Source organism: Gadus chalcogrammus, chromosome 16 (assembly GCF_026213295.1).
Source record: "Gadus chalcogrammus isolate NIFS_2021 chromosome 16, NIFS_Gcha_1.0, whole genome shotgun sequence".
NCBI lineage: Eukaryota > Metazoa > Chordata > Actinopteri > Gadiformes > Gadidae > Gadus > Gadus chalcogrammus.
This window is the reverse complement of record NC_079427.1, coordinates 22,870,697-22,888,000: the sequence shown is the minus strand read 5'-3', so window position 1 is coordinate 22,888,000 and position 17,304 is coordinate 22,870,697. Positions and strand designations below refer to the sequence as shown.

Below are 17,304 nucleotides of genomic sequence, written 5' to 3'. Positions count from 1 at the left end.
CTCAATAAATGCAATCAGATCGTGAACACGGGGCTCATATAGTGGATTATCCACTAGCCCAGGGGTTTTCAAAGTGTGAGAGAGTGAGCCCCCCCTCAGAGAAAAAAATTCAGCTGAGCCCCCCCCCCCAATTTTTTTTTCTAAATACCTGTGTTTTGAAAGCTATTTTAATTATTTTACACATTTCAAACATCTCCGATCATAATTTTAAAACATTTGGAACATATTTTTTAAACATATTTCTGAAACATTACAACATCTTTTTGCGTTTTTAAACAACACAATTTAACAACTTTATCTAAGCATGTTTTAGCTTAACCTTTTTTAAATACATTTGAACATCTTAATCTGTGTAAACTGCCAGTTTACAGATTAATTCAGGGTCCCCGACTCTGAATTTTCTGAGTCGAATCAGATCTGCCTTTTCAGTCCAGAGATTCGACTATTCGGCGGGGTTTGTTTACCGGCGTTGCTATGGTGACCTAAATTATTATAAGCAACTGAAAACGACGCCGGTTTGAAACTAAAACTGTGATTCTGAAAAAAGTATAAATGCTATCAAAATTCCGTTTAGATAGTATTGAATATACAAGTGTGTAGATTTGTTTAATGGTTTGAACGTTGGTAAACGGTTGAAAAAGGAATGAGTTACGATGTCTAGAAGTAGGTGTATCAGAATGGGCTGACGTCTTCAATGAAAACAGCTGAAAACGAAGCATTATGAAACTAAAACTGTGATTCTGAAGACATTTTAAATGATATCGAAATTCTGTTTCGATATTATTGAAGATACAAGTGTGTAGATTTGTTAAATGGTTTGCACGAAGATAAACGGTTGAAAATTGATTTAGTTATGTTACTTCTACAGTTGAAGTACGACCCTGAAAGACGATGATTTGAATCATCGTCTTTCAGGTTTTTTTTCGGGTTTATTTCTTTCTCACGTCGCGCCCCCCCTGAAGAACTCTGGCGCCCCCCAGGGGGGGCGCGCCCCACAGTTTGAAAACCACTGCACTAGCCTATACATGAGCCCAGTGTTCATTATCGGACCGCATTATGGGCAGGAGCCTAATTAAAACCCGACAGGAATAAGTTGGCTACAATTCCGACGAGTTTGATAGAAAACTGTTCAGGTGAGAACGTAATGAGCGCAACGCGCAAGCATATATAAAAGGCCTATAGCCTAGAAAAACAGAGTGTTAATAGAAAGAAAACTCATTTTTTAAACCTCCAAAAGACCGAATAGTCGAATCTCTGGACTGAAAAGGCAGATCTGATTCGACTCAGAAAATTCTGAATCGACTCAGAAAATTCCGACAGCCCTAGTCTCTAGTACAAGGGGGCCGTAGGCTAATATGCCCTAAACTGAAGAGACATCTTATGAAGGGCCTGGGTCATTTCTCTGGGTTACATTTTTGTTTGTTGAAAAGTTTGTTACTTTTAACAAATGTGACAATGACATATGACTTATCTGATTCAAGCCACTAATACAGTCAATGTATCATTTTGTTTCAATCCCGCTGCTTGAGCAACACCTACAAACATGCTCACCTGTGAGTGTAGGGGTGGTGAGGGAGGTTGGAGAGCCAGGAACCGGAATCTCAAAAGCGCACAGAAAGCCGTTGATTGAAAGTCGCACTTTCTGGTTGTCCTGTGGAAAGTTCTGCAAGACAACCAGACAAAACAACACAGAAATCAGCATATGCAGTCTGTAATAGTGTTTTTTCCACTGCATATTATAGTAATGTGCTAAACAGTAGCAACAGCATACCATAGTAACCCAAACCACACCCAGATCCTTGTGCCAGGGGATCCCAAAACCATGTTAATTTTTTATATTCAGCTTACAGCTTCTATCTGTACAAAGTATCCAATATAAACCCTGTATGTATATATATATTTCTTTCTTTTTTGTGGAAGTATTGCGTATTTAATAATACTTAATACTATAAGTCCAAAAAAAGGTCACAGAGCTGTCCTGTTTAGGAGGACATGAGGAAGGGAAATGAGGCATAACCCTTGATTGTTATGATTGCATTCCTGCTACGCATTTCAGCCCGTCATGTTAGACATTCTCCGTGCTGCTTGGGTTCATAGGTTCAGTGGTAGCGACCTGAATACTTGTACAGTATTCTCCCCGAAAGACAGGTAGCAGCCGTTTTCAAAATCCTCATACTGCAGCATATACTGTACTGGGTTGTTTCCTAGTATAGCGGAAGAGTCAGGGGGTGTACCTTAATATTGGAAGTGTGGACCTCAGCCAATAGGATCTGTTCGGGTTTCAGGGTGCACAGTTCGCTCAGCTGCTTCTTGAGCCCTGTGTACTTTTCATCCATATTTAGCCTCAATCCAAAGCGCACAGGGGTGGAACCGTCCAGTTTGATGACTAGATATGGACCAGCACAAGATCATCAGGTTACAAAAAGCTGCTCATTATAGGAGGATGTATGAACCTCGGCTGCTGAAACATTTCATTGTGAAATAACATGTATGTATAACCTTTTAATATTTTAATTTAAATTTGTATAGTTCCATAATATATCCATGTTATATAAGATAATCGAAAACTGTTGGCCCATAAATATGCCAATATAACGTATGTCAATGTAAAACGATGCCTATAGTCGTCACTTATTGGGAGGTACATAACATTGGTTGGACCCCAAGCGTCTCCCACTCCTCACCAGTGATCTCCAGGTGCATCGAGCTGTCCATGGGCAGCGGCAGGGACAGGAAGTTGAAGGGGTCGAATCGGGCACTGATGTGGCCACACGTCTTGCACTTCACCTGGGACTTGAGCTGCCCGTGAAACAGGTCCACGACGATGGAGCGATTCCTACGCAGGTGGTTTTCCCATGCCTTAACAAGAGCAAAAGAACAACTAAGAAACGACCCTCTGCTCTCCAATTTTTCAGTTAGGTTTCTGCAAGAATATCACTATGAGTGCCAGTTGACCACAACATCTAAACAAGCCCGAAACAGGCAGTCTCACACCTCCGAGGCCACCTCCCAGTCGGGCCGTCCGTCGCTGTCCTTCAGCTCCACGTAGGGCTTGTCGTGGACACGGTTCAAGTCCTCGTGGAGGCCGTCCAGCAGGAAGGCCAGCAGTTCCTGGGAGTCCTGCTGCTGGAAGCCGTTGAAGCGTGGTGCATACTTTGCTATAGTCCACTGGAAGTTGTTTTTTTGGCCGGGGATGTGGGGAAAATAGGGATTGAACAAACACACGCAATTGACAATTGGGCAGTGACGACACAGTAAGAACAACAATTGAATTACTTGCTTATGACTTGCACCTGACATGCGAGTCATCCACATATAGCCTCAAGGGCTGTAAACCCTGTTGTACTAAAGCTAGCTTTGTCACCATGGATTTCAAATGCGGAAGGCCGGCACAAACAAGTCTTTCCCTGTACAGTCTTATCGTCATGCAAAAGCTCAGCCTAGTTTGTCAAGCAAAATAGTTGCACATACTGCTGTGTAATGTAGGCGTAGTCTTATGTAAATACTGGCCTGATTATGAACTCATTTACGAAGAAAGAAACATACTCATAATGCTTTAAAGAGTCAACAGCAATGAAACTTTATTAGTCTTCCAACTAATAAAATGTCAACAAATGTTGGCCGTTTACAACACATGATTGTGCTATAGGGATACAATATTATGATTCTGGTTGATCCAACATTTCTGTTGGATCTTTTGTGCCATTGCAGTTTTCTAGAAGACCAACAGCTTCCGACAATCTAGACTACTGCCATTTAGTCTTATCCTTATCAGCATGAACTCAACTCCTCATGGCTCATATGCCTGCAAATATGCATTTTTTGTTATAAAGGGGTGGAATGCCCACCCTGAGTTTGAGTGGAGCCACGTTCTTCTGGGTCCCACTCCACAGCTCCATGGCCAGGTCTCCGTAACACTTGGCCATATGTCCTCGCATCCCGATGGGATTGGTTCTGGAAGAACGGCACAATGAGGGTTCTGTACAGCTTCACCTTGTCACTGCAATGGCTTGTGATGGAAACAGGTAGGACATGTAAACATATGCACATGTCGTCCTGCCCACTCACACACATACACACACCTGTTGAGCTCATAAAGGTGTCTCCCGGAGATGAAGTAGTCGGTGAGGGGCTTGGTGTTGCTCACACACTGGATACTTGAGTTCATGAAGCATGTGTTGCCAAGGTTACTGAGGCCAGTGGCACCCTTTTCCGTAGGTACTGATGAATAAGTAGGGTTGGGGTAGAAAGGACACATTTATTTATTTACATTCGGACTGACCATTTGCATTAACTTTCGTGGTGATGGACGGTGATCAAAAATCCAAAGTGTCTCCTATTGTAAACAAACTGTGAAGATGTATATAACCTATAATGAATAGACAGTGACCTTGGTAGGGCGACAACGTTGCAGCTTACCTTTATGTCTGTCCATCTTACTGCTGTTCGCAATAAAAGACATTTCCTCTGGCCAGCTCATGTCCTTGTTCCTGACTGAGAGGAGAAAATGGGCAAAGTTCCTAATGTGCAACTTTACACCTTCAGTTCATTGATATTACAAAGATACAGAGCTGCAGTTGAAAAGGTATTCAAGACGAACCCTCAATCACCAAGTGCTGCTCGTCTTGGATCTTCAGACCTTCCAGTGTGTGGTCTTCATCGTCCAGGAGGGTGAGATAGTTCTGGACACAAAGGACGGACCAGGAGGGCATCAGCTTCACCATACTTAATCATGCGAACAACAACACTATCGCTTTGTATTCCTACTCACTGACTTTATATTCCAACAACAACTAAATACATGGGAAACATTCTTAATTTGTTTAGTAATGAAAACGTTATGATGGAAATAGTGTCCCCTCCTTTTTGAATTTGTCTTGCTTCAAACTAGATAAAAGCCGGGTTGATATGATTATTACGAAACAAGACCAGTGCAGAAGAAAAGTTCTGCCTATCACTTTTTTGAAGGAAAGCCAGCTCATCTGTAAACGATAATCGATATTCCGACGTGCAAGAGTTGCAAATTTCATAAAATGCGGCAAAACTTTGTGAACAACACAAAGGACCTCAGTCATGAGGTCCTTTGTGACTGAGGTCACAAAAGGACCTCAGTCAGTTTGTGACTGAGGTCACTTCTTGGACCTCAGTCATGAGGTCCAAGAAGAACCCTGCAGATAGGGATAAATGACTGGAGACGGGTAGGGAGTTCATGGCTAGGAGCTACAACAAGAACATGCACCATCACTAAGCCACGTCACGTTCAGAGTAGCATCAGCCTCTCAGCCTCTCGAGTTAATTTGGCAGGCGGTGTTAATGCACCCTGAATTATCTGACAAGATAATCATCAACTGCTGCAAAGATTAAAACATGACAGAGGACACAGAGCATAGTACAGCAATGGGAACAAACCTCGCTGTTGTACAGCCAGAGCCTCATGTCCTCCTCCTTGATTCTGAGCCTCTGGGACAGGTAGAGGTGGATGTCTTTGATGGTGGCCATGCGGCTGAAGCAGCCCGTGTAGGCCAACACCCGCTTGAGGGGGGCATTGGGTGACGGCACATTACCTGCTGGTGTGAACTGGAGGGTTAACACTCACTATTTCATGCCTTGAGGAAAGTGTGTACAAACATATCTACTTAACGTGCAATCTCGAATCTCCAAAGATTTTCATTTAAATAAAAGTTGTTGCCGAATGAGGTAACACAGTGGTGATTGAGCCTATGGCCCACTGAGTTAAGCCCTTGAATTAGCAGCTATGAATGTCACGAACTGGGTGTCGGTGGCGACTTTCCCGCCAAAGAGAACGGAATGTAGATCTTTGTTCGAACTAACATAGTACATTGAGTACATCGCCTCAGTTGGAAGTTACATTGTGCAGGATTAAGTTGGGACCCTTTAGTATATTTAGAGTGGTTATGGATGTGTAGTGTGCATATTGTAACCAAAATATCACTTGATGGATGATCCCACCAGAGGGGTATGAGATACACTATGTACAATTCAGGTGTGTTGTGTGTATGTTTATGTGGCTACTTTCAGCATACCAATAATCTTGAATGTCAATGCTCATAGAGGAAACAAATCATTGGCATCGGTCTACTGTGTGATATTAATAGTGTTCCATGATTGAGGATTAGTGATAAGCAAGCAGCAAGAGACAGCCATTTGGAGAAATCAAGAGATTTTGATCAGTGAATCCATTAGTGCATTTAGTGAACTGAGTCTGAGTGAATACTGTACACAGCAATTCACTCCACATTAAGTTAGAAAAAATTAGAAATGAATCAAAACTAGACTTGATCAATATGATTTCAAATCAAATCTTTTAATTTTTCTATCACCGAAGGCTTGCTCTTCAATAGTTCAGACAGTAGTGCCTCTTCAGCAGTTAACTAGTAAAGCATGACTTTGGAGAGCATACTGTCATCTATTTTGATACAGTGCTAATTATCAAATACCCTTCCCTTTACAGAGAAACACACACGAGGGGCCTCGGCTCAGTCAGCACATGTGATAGAAAACTATCTCCCAACTAAAATGTGTCTGGGGCTTCGGTGCTTGGGCCAGGGAGCTAGGAGCTGACTGGATTTAGCTGAGCGCTCATAATGCTTGGTGCTGATGTCACATGGGGCTCTGGCTACACATCCCCAATCTAATTACCTAAGCGCTACACTGCTTTATGCTTCGTCATCATCTGTTCTTGATCAGTCGATGGGATCAGTTAGAGGGAAAATACATGGACGTCAGGGGATAATGCACCGAATACGAGAGCTAGGCATCCATTCCCGTTTCAATTAGTTTATTACAGAATGAATGATAGCCGTTGGCAGAAAGCTTTCCACAGTGATAAAACTGGTATTGGGGAACCCATTAGATTAAAGTACCTCCATTTAGCATGGGCCACATTGAGACGATTGTAAAGTAGCCTTAATAATGATGGTGTCACAATTTGTACAGCAGTATTAGTTGTTCCCCTGTTGAGAACAGGAATAAATCAGATTATGACATTAGATTAAAAAATATTGAATTGGATAAACTCAAAATATTATGATTGGAGGCCGAAAGTCTCCAGGGTTCGGAATCTGTTCTGAAACACGCCTGTGTGTAAAAACAACTTTTGAAGAGCAAGTTCTCCGAGGACAGAAAGGGGCAGATGCAAACAATTTTCAGGATAACAGCCAGGGAGGCCATTGGTTTGATTCCATTTGCGAGTCCAAAGCATCACCCTGCTAGTCAATTAGTCCACTCGACAAATTAGAAAGGCAGTATGTAAAGAATAATAGTTTTGTGGCCAGAGAGGGGCTTTGCTCGTCTTGCTGCTGCTTACATTACCTCGAGGAAGCAGTTGGCCTAAATGCTGAGGGTACATTCGCAGGCTGGTCATACCCATGTTGACCCAGATGTTGGACTGGGGAGACCGGGTGGCCGGTTGCTGGCGCAGGAAGAGGAGATATCGGGGGAAGAGCTCCAGCTCTGCCTGGCCCATCTTGCTGTGCTGAATCACCTGCCGGGCGGGGGAAAGTAGAGACTTGATCAATGGATTGAACTTCACGTGTTAATTTGCCTTATGTGTGTATAGTCCAACCATGTTTCTAAATAAATATAATTCTGGCATGATTGTATACAACCCATGTTTTATCGCAGTTCAGTACTACAGAATTATCAAATCAGCAAACCTGGGTACTTGAAAGCCAAGTGAGACCATCCGAATCTGCAGATATCGCAACGTATATCAATCTGCCCATGGCGGTAATTGATTTCCACTCGTGGGCGTGGGCATGGCCTTAAATTTTCCAAAAAAAACTCAGATTAAATAATAAGTGACACCCTTGCTCCCTTCATTTTAGCCAAATCCGATGGGAAATGAAGAAAATAAACATCTTCTCCCCTGTGAGCCAATTTCTGTACATCTTGAACCATCGTTATTCAGTCTACCTCAGATAAAACACGTTTTATTGCTCCTTTGCTACGCTTTCCGCGAGCACCATCATGTCTTTTACTTGGCAGACTGCAGCCTCATCATGGATTGGATCTTCCTCCCCCTAGCCCTGATTGCTCGGATCCTTTTTTATTTTTGGTAGAGACATTCAACGGGCCCGGGGGGCTGCCGGAACGGCAGAGTGTGACAGCACGTGTTCTCGCAAGATCAAGATGGTCCCACGAGGCTAGCAGTTGACAACTGTGGAAGCCCTTTTATCCTTAAAGCTGCTGTTGGTGAGCTCTGAGAGTCGGAGAAAGTGCAGACAAGAGCGGGATTTGAAAATATAGCCCAGAAAACGTTCCCATGCACTCTGCTCCCTCCCAAGGTTACTCCGTCATTGAGAAACGATGCACTCTCGCTCATGCACTCACGCACCTGTGGTGGTGCTGTGATAAGGCTGCGAATTTGATCGACAGGCAAGACGGATTCTCAGAGCAAATCATGGAACAGATGCCATAATTGGCCAGAAATAAGCTAGGAGCAGTCTAACGTCATAATGGGTCTCATACAGAGGCAGGCATGCATTCAACCTGAACTGAGCGTTGCATTTCACTCACCAATAGCTGCCGAGCTGCTATTTCTAAGAAATTAAACTCAAATATTACCTATAGTACTTTTAACTATAAATGAGATAGCATTAGGGCAAAGCTGCTGTGGTTGACAAATAATAAATAGCATCACTGTCAGTGTCTCTTCATTAAACAGAAATTAAGAAAAAAAAGTTATTCCCTTCTTCAGTCACAACCTCATGGAAAGAAAAAACATCAAGTAAAATTGCTAACCAAAAGAGTAGCTTCAAGACAGAGCATGTGTGCGTGTGTGTTTGTGTGTTCTCACCGGTCTCGGCAGGCTCAGGTTGGCACCGTACCAGTGATAGAGCGCACGCCACACCGGCTCCGGCACCGTCTCAAAGTCCCTGGTAGCCAGCAGCTGTGGGGCGCTCCTGAGCCGCCCCCCCTCCATGGTCAGGGTGGGAGCCTGGGGGCCGGGGGGGGGGGGGGGGGGGAGACACACACGAGATGAGGCGCGCATGTTGGGAGCCCGCATGCAGCCGGACAACGTCCGCCTGCTTGAATAACAGATCGAGAGATAGAGAGCGCCCTAATGCTTTTTCCCTCGCTCTCAACTCTGTAAGGGATGGGCCAATTATAATCGTCCGCAAATGTTTTTGAGCCTTTGGATTCTGCAGAAGCAGCTCCTTTTACTACTTGAATACGTTTACCACTCAGTTTGGTAGGAGAAATCAAGGAAGCCATTTCAAATGATTGAAAATGTAATGAGTTGTTTCCAGTCGTTGTGTGTGTGTGTGACACTGGAAAAATTCAACAAACATTACCGAATTATTAAAGGCTGGTCCTGGAATCCTCTTGGACCTTCTGATACCATCACTTTAATTGATCCCTCTATAGTAATTTACACCACATTCATGCACGGCATCACCCAGAAACTCTCTGGTCTGCAAGCCATATCCCTACCTTCATGGCGTCAGTGTTGACCAGGGACTGGTTGTCTATGGCCCCTGGCCTCTGGGCTACCAGCTGGGAGGGGAGATAGCCATTTGGGCCGGAGAAACACTGGTTGTTGTTGTCGGACACGTTGTGCTGACGAGCAAAACAGCTCTCGGTAGCCGAGGGAACCGTCTGGGGGCTGAGGGCTGGTCCAAACAAACAAACCGTGTTGTCGTGAGTAAGGTGTGATCATTATGCAGTCGGACGGCAAAACGTCGATTGTAACTAGGTAGCAAATGAGAGGGTTTCTCTCACCGGCCTCCGTGGCCTCTGACGCGCTGGACACGGCGTCTGGAGACCGCTCCTCAGAGGGACTGAACGGGGTTCCCTGGGCCCCCCCCGCCCCCTCCAGAGAGACAGGGTCCAGCATGGCCGTGGGCATGGGGCTCCGCAGGGAGCTCAGGATGGAGGGCTGCTCCACCACAATGCCCTTCTGCTCCTGGACAAGAGACCAGAGATGTTTTCCCTTTATTTGGAGCAATGATAAGTTAGGTTTTAATATTGTCGTCATGAATCAGTATCAGCACTGCCCGTTTCAGATAGGGATATGAGTTTGGTGCAGTGAAAATCTGAGCATAGTAACTAAAAGGTATATGCTTATCTTAATTCTAAGAAAGTGATGGTGAGATCAATATTTATATTTGCTTTGGTCAGATATTAGTAGCCATTTAATTTTATACACAAGAGCTGTAACCATGTTTGAACTCATTACATTAAGCTAGCAAATATTTTTTCTCAACAAAATCTTTGAAAATAACTGCTTACACCAGATTACAATTTGGGTTCTTTACTGCTAGAAAGAGTAAACTTTGTATGTATATTAGAGATGTCAAAAATATTATGGTAAAGGTCAACCTTCCAATCAGCTTGATCCATGTGAAGAACATTTCTACATGACTCCTCTGCATCCTCAAATGACTACTGTTGTTGGAAGCACTTACATATTTAACATAGTCCTTCCACTGCTGCCACCACAGCATGGATATGAGGAACCAGTTCTGGCCCACCTGCAGTCCATGTCGGCTTTCTCTCTCTAGCCAGCCCCTGTGTCACACAAAGAGAACCACAGGCCATGTTTACACCAGAGAATTATTCAACAACCCGTTGATTCATCTAGATTTGATCTATATTCCAAACTCATCATTTCACACAACGGGCACAACTACTGTCTGACTAACTACTGTCTCAGCGTGTTTAGACATAGGGCAGGTCAAAAGATGCCTAAGCAGAATTGAACGCATATTACACGTACAAACGGGGTAAATGGGAGCATAGAAAAACCATAAGCACTTGTCTTCTGGTCTTAAGTGAGTGCATGCACAAACATAACCCAAGTACAACCGCTATCAGGTTGAATGAACCACGCAAGAGCAAAGCAGGGTGAATTCCAAGTTGGCCCAATAATTACTAGAATACCCAGGCCTACCTGGTCTGCCAATAGTTTTCCTTGTGCCTGCCTATTTAGCCTACCATGTCGTAACTAACTAATTTCAAACAAAATTCTAACTTATGTATGTTTGTGAAAGATGAATGGTATTAATTATGTGATTCTGTGTAATAATTTGACTTTGATACCAGTGCGCTGTCAGGTCAGGCACTTCAAAAAACACTATTTAGGTCTGCTGATTCAGGTCTATTTTGTTAAAAATAGGTGATGGCTCAGTCTTAAATTTAGTTACGATAGTCACGCTACCTTTTGTAAGTACAATTAGGTACTTTGCCTTTGGGCTTATTATGGAGACATTCGTTTTGTGCCAGGTAGTGAAATGTTGCACACCGTAGAAAAATGATAAAAACCTGATTATTTGGCCCTCCTCTTCAGGGGTAGCAGGTCTTAGACCCAGGACTATGTGGCATACCTAGGCAGAGGAAGGGAGAGTTTTAAGAACAAGAATATGGCAAGGTTATCCAGCCTTCTCTATCTGCACAGTGATATGTACTGACCTGGAAGAGCAAGTTGAGGAACTCATTGGCCAGGGAACTCTTAACACTCCAGATTTGGTAGTCCTCTAGGGTCAGGTGGCCCTGCTGGTAATGAGCAAAAAATAAATAAACACATCAACACAATGAATGCCTTTATTATATTAGAGTTTTCGCACGTTCGTTGCGCGCGCTCAACCTCTAGTTGTAATTAAACCCATAGCAATAATGTGGAAACCCCAGTCGATAACGTAACAAATTTCTGAGCGCATAATATAATAACATTTTGGCTATAATTTTACAACGTATAACATTTGTTGACCACCAATTACTCTTAAAACCAGTGCCAACATTTAAATATTTTTTACCATACAGCAAACAAAAGGCCACAGGCTGATTATCATTTAGGGGGCAACTCAATGACATATAGAAGCGTCAACAACACGCCCACTGAAGTGGTGTAAGAGATACCGACTTTCTACTCCTCATTCACATATAAGGTAATTTACATTTCCTACAGAGAAAATACTACCTCAGGGGTAGTATTATTCAGGAGATTTTCAGGGTACAAATGTCAAGATATGTTGTTCACACATAAGGCCCATCAGGAGAATATCAGGACTCACACGAGTGTCTGAAAGCAGCTAGTTTGAGGATTTGATTACCTTATAAAATTAGTCCATTTATGGTAACAGGTGTAATTGTCTAATGGAAAGTGTAGTATACTATGCATGCAAATCAATTATTAAATAGCTTTTCCTGTTATTCAGGGCTGAAAAGTGCATTGACATTTTAAAATGCAATTCAACTACTATTGGTTAGTTGAAAATAATAATCATCATTGAGATTAAACATCTCTTCCAGTGTCCTGGCCAAGACAGGCAGCAGCAGCCTACAGTCACACAGAAAAATAAAACAACTTAAACAGTAATATTACACTTGAGCAACAAAGTGAAGTCTTGTGGTGGACTCTATAGACATAATTCACCATACTGTTTCATTGACATGTTTACGTTCTGTGTTATAGGGACACTGTCTCTTTAAGATCACGTGACTTCTGTGTTGATATGCCGGTCGGTGCGAGGTTTGAATTTAACGGTTTTTATATGACAAAATGAACTAACGCTGTTGCTTGTCGAGGTGAGAAATTGTTTCTTCCCTTATTTTAATCACAATTTCTACAGTCTATTGATAGAACGTGTTACCTGGGTGAGTTTGTTGGCGGCGTGTGCACGTGCGCGTGTGTTCTTACCTGCCCTTGTGTCGATGGCGGAGCCGTTATGTTTAATTACATAACGTCTTAGCTCAGTGAGTGTGCCGCTGCCTTTGTCTTGACGTACGGTGTGTGTGCGCATGCGTGTGTTTGTGTTTGTGCGCTTCTGCGTGTGTGTGCGGTGTGTGTATGCGGTGTCTATTCTTGCTTGCGGTGTATGTGTTTGCACGTGCTGTGTGTGTGTGAGCTGCGGTCTGCTTGGCACAGGAGCACATGAGTAACTGGTGCGACAGACCTGCTATTATATTAGTAAGATATCATGCCCAGAGAATGGAGATAAGATTTGATGCATCAGTTTTTTTAAAGATTTTTGGATTGCAACAAAATAATTGCCCCTTACTTTGGTGTTGTCGTGCATCGTGAGAATGCCCTCCACTATGTCCGACACAGAACTGTGCAATTCCTGAAAAGCACAAAACAAAGATTTAAAGCAAAGTTACAATTTAGTAGGAAAGAAAGGTGCCAGAATATTGTACTAGGGCTCAAGCCAACCTCAAACCCCAAAGCAAATCCCTTAAAGTCAGCCAGAAAATCACACTGTACATACACTACCATACACAGTCCAAACACATTCTACGAAAAAAAGAGCTTCCTGACTTTGGACACACTATCACATTGTTTGTGCTTTATTAAGAGTCAAGAGTCAATTCACAACTTTAACCTTCACTGCAAGGAAATCTGGTAGGCCATAGAAGCAAAAGTACAAAGAGCTCTCTGGTCAAGTCCTTGAATAAATAATAAAAACTGAACTTTGTTCTTGATATCAACTTGATTAATGCACTCAGTTTCAAAATCCCCTTCACTGTGCTCTCGAGCTGCTTGATGAATCGCATTTGATTGCGATTACGATCTGGTTTTCCCTCAATCATACATACCCGAGAATTATACAAAACTATAATTATAGTAGAACTCAGTAGAACTGTTTTGTGCTCATATGAGCGGAAGCCGTTAGATTTCATTTAAAATAGTATCTGTATAGTTGTGACCTCAATCATGATCCAAATAATTCTTATTCATGTTTTTGCCAGGATCAACAGTGCTGTAGAGAAAATATTGTTTGATTGATGTTGTATAAAGTAGTAAACAACTACTCATATTCAACATTTTTATTGACCTTATAACAATGTGAATATCAATCAAAGGCAAGTAGGAACATTTTCAATGATCCAACAAGAAGGGTGAGGCAATAAATAGAACAAACAAACTGCAGTACAAAGCGAGGCATCAAGACTCTGTGGATTGGACTTACAGGGAGGTTGTCTGTGCGATTGTCCTTCCAAACCTCCAGCAGTGCAACCACCATCTCATGGAGCTCATCGCGGCACAGCACACCATCACGGTCCACATCGAACACCTTGAAGCAGACTAGCAGAGAGACAGAAAGTAAGCAACGGAGAGATGGACATGGGCAGGACAACGGACTGGACAATACAATATGTCAACACAAATATTTAGACTCTCACGAGATTCAATTGCATTAGGGGAAATTGCAATATGTTGCCATTTCCAAGAATCTTTATGTAATTTCAAGCACCAATGGAAATTATATCCGTTAGACTCAGTCTACCACTCGGTAATACACTTTATCACTGGGGACAATTTAAGGATGCACCTACTGTATAGTAAAATGGGATGGAACTTTCTGTCCTTCAAAAGAGTAGGGTATTATATTGTATTTTATGTATTCAAAGAGCAGCCTTACAGAAACTCCCTCTATATTTATGGTATTTGAGTGGCGCAAGAGAAACAGGTTACCATAACCGTTCTCATGACTGGATAACTCTCAAGAGCCTGTTGTCCTCTATTGAATTGGTTCAATTTGCTTTCAGTTTTTAAAGTCACCATATTTGTCGAACAATGTACAGAGAGAGCTACTATTTGAAAAAAGGCCAGACAAATAAAACAATTGAAGCACAATTGAACAATAAATACACAAATAAATTACTAAGACCTAAAACACAATATTTAATTGTATTAATAGGCAGAGACAAACTTGACTCTCTGACTGACAGTTTGAAAGAAAACATAGCTTACATTTCTGTCTTTCAGCAACGGGCCCCCTGCAGCACGCAGATAGACCACAAGAGATCTCTTTAAAGTCAATGTGATTGTCCCGGTTCTCGTCAAAAGCATGAAACAGGCCTGCAAAACAACATGCCAAGCCAAACAATGATGATGTTACTGCAGAGTCGATCACGTAAGGGAAAGTCTGATATAATTTTACAACATATCTGTCACATCGTTATGTCAATAATGTCAAAAGCACAATTGCGTGACACACCTAGGGCCCTATTTTAACGGTCTGAGACGCAAGTGGGAAGCGCAAAGCGCAAGTAGCTTTGTGGGCGGTTCTACGGCGCTATCGCTATTTTACAGGCGGATAAATGATGCTTGCGCCGCGGCGCAAGTGTCAAAAGGGTTGGTCTGAAGCAGCCTAATTACCCGTAGGTGTGGTTTGGGCGTAACGTGCAACAAACCAATGAGAGTGCCAGCTCCCATCCCCTTTAAGAGCCACGAGCGCATTTGAATCGGACGAGTTGATATTTTGACAGCGCGTCTGCAGTCTCCGATGAGACAGATGCACATGAATTTCAAACTGCAAATGGCTTAGTTTATGGCCAAATAATATGGCCTAATTCACACATGGAATAAGGGGGTTTCTTCCACAACTTCAGAAATACTGAGTCCTCAAATAAATTTCGGCAAAGAAAACGTATGATAGGCTATAACATATGATATGCGGTAACTGTGGTTCTATTTAATGATATACGCAATACATTATAAACATTGTTTCTTATCAGTATTGTATGCTATCCTAATATGCATGTGTCCCCGCGGTAATAGACATTGCCATTGAATGTATTATGCGTTACGTGTTTAGTTTGCCCAAGTGAAGGAGTTCAAGTATCTCGGGGTCTTGTTCGCGAGTGAGGGAACTATGGAGCGTGAGATTGGCCGGAGAATCGGAGCAGCGGGGGCGGTATTGCGTTCGCTTTACCGCACCGTTGTTACGAAAAGAGAGCTGAGCCGCAAGGCAAAGCTCTCGATCTACCGGTCGATCTTCGTTCCTATCCTCACCTATGGTCATGAGGGTTGGGTGATGACCGAAGGACGAGATCGCGGGTACAAGCGGCCAAGATGAGTTTTCTCAGAAGGGTGGCTGGCGTCTCCCTTAGGGATAGGGTGAGAAGCTCAGCCATCCGTGAGGAACTCGGATTAGAGCCGCTGCTCCTTTACTTAGAAAGGAGTAAGCTGAGGTGGTTCGGGCATCTGGTAACGATGCCCACTGGGCGCCTCCCTTGGGAGGTGTTTCAGGCACGTCCAGTGGGGAGGAGACCTCGGGGAAGACCCAGGACTAGGTGGAGAGATTATATCTCAACACTGGCCTGGGAACGCCTCGGGATCCCCCCGTCAGAGCTGGTCAATGTGGCCCGGGAAAGGGAAGTCTGGGGCCCCCTGCTTGAGCTGCTCCCCCCGCGACCCGACCCCGGATAAGCGAACGAAGATGAGATGATGATGAGAGTGTTTAGTTCATGTTTAAACAGAGCACACACGCGCGCCCGCATTCATTCATTCTTTTTAACACTCACTCGCGGTAAAACAATGTTTTTCACGATCAAATAGGCCTACTCATCAATCCTAAAAGTTATGGGCATGTAGGCCTACACGATGTCTGTGTCAAGAAAATATGTGTTTGCTGTACGGTGTTTGCAGATGCATTGATTTAAAAGTACAACTTATTACCGCTGCATCAGCTGTTCTTTCACAAATAATTTACCAAGAATGTGCGGCTAGGTAGATGAGAGAAGCAAAGTGTATGCGCGAGGTGCACAAGCAATCCGTATGCATCGCATGCGCATGTATGCATGCGCCCTTAAAATAGCATCTGAACAACGCGCCACTGACTTTAAACCAGGTATTTCCTGGTCAGTAGCGCAATGGTATTCAGAGACGGCAAAATACAGTTTGCGCCAGAACACGCCTCCTCCTTCCGCCGAACCGCCCCTTGGGGCGCATGATCAATCCCTAATTTACCGGCGAGTGGCGCTGGTGGGAAAAGAACGCTCTGCGCCAGTTGTAAACTAGCAACGACACATGCGCCAGTGACTAAGTCACTTGCGCCGGATGCAAGATAGGGCCCCTAATGTTAAGCTCTGCCAGTGTGTTTTTGCATACATCCTGTTCAAGATTTCAGCAACCGTAAAAAACTATCACAAATGGTCACACAGCTGAATCCTTCGTCGTTACCTTCACTCAGCGAGCCGTGGATAGGTGGGGAGACTAGCGGGACGAAGGTTTCCAAGTCAAAACGTCCGGTTCTAGACTGTGCTTTGAGCAGCCAGTAGCGTTTCTCCAAGTCGATGATATCAGACTCCTCAACTGCAAGAGGTGAAAGAAACAAGGGCAAACATAGTGGTGGTGGTCATGACGATGGACAGGTTTATGGATCAGTTCAGATGGGCTTGTCGCTCCTCCACCGACTGGCAAATTAAATCTAAACGCAAACTGGAAAATGAAATTTGACACACTGAACAAGGTTAAGGGGTTGCACAGCTGATGTGTCAGTTATCATGTATCAATGCAAAAGTTGTTAACATGACATCATTCTTGATTTTCATTGA

At 43.4% G+C, this 17,304-nt stretch overlaps 1 protein-coding gene across 8 annotated transcripts in view; it reads right to left on the bottom strand.

The window, feature by feature from the left end:
• Positions 1-17,304, bottom strand: part of usp32 (ubiquitin specific peptidase 32) — a 43,268-nt gene that overhangs the window by 12,479 nt on the left and 13,485 nt on the right. Inside the window, exons 6-25 of one of the 8 annotated variants that reach the window (XM_056611020.1) lie at positions 16,931-17,062; positions 14,717-14,824; positions 13,932-14,047; positions 13,023-13,085; positions 11,434-11,517; positions 11,287-11,348; positions 10,431-10,533; positions 9,745-9,955; positions 9,457-9,635; positions 8,819-8,959; positions 7,333-7,504; positions 5,410-5,567; positions 4,601-4,682; positions 4,420-4,494; positions 4,083-4,221; positions 3,849-3,954; positions 2,995-3,168; positions 2,685-2,859; positions 2,235-2,386; positions 1,552-1,663 (exon numbers count right to left, since the gene is read on the bottom strand). In XM_056611020.1, coding sequence (XP_056466995.1) covers positions 1,552-1,663; positions 2,235-2,386; positions 2,685-2,859; positions 2,995-3,168; positions 3,849-3,954; positions 4,083-4,221; positions 4,420-4,494; positions 4,601-4,682; positions 5,410-5,567; positions 7,333-7,504; positions 8,819-8,959; positions 9,457-9,635; positions 9,745-9,955; positions 10,431-10,533; positions 11,287-11,348; positions 11,434-11,517; positions 13,023-13,085; positions 13,932-14,047; positions 14,717-14,824; positions 16,931-17,062 — 2,544 coding nt within the window. The remainder of the gene's footprint in view (positions 1-1,551; positions 1,664-2,234; positions 2,387-2,684; positions 2,860-2,994; positions 3,169-3,848; positions 3,955-4,082; positions 4,222-4,419; positions 4,495-4,600; positions 4,683-5,409; positions 5,568-7,332; positions 7,505-8,818; positions 8,960-9,456; positions 9,636-9,744; positions 9,956-10,430; positions 10,534-11,286; positions 11,349-11,433; positions 11,518-13,022; positions 13,086-13,931; positions 14,048-14,716; positions 14,825-16,930; positions 17,063-17,304) is intronic. The other 7 variants (XM_056611021.1, XM_056611025.1, XM_056611022.1 and 4 more) reach the window with 7 other exon arrangements.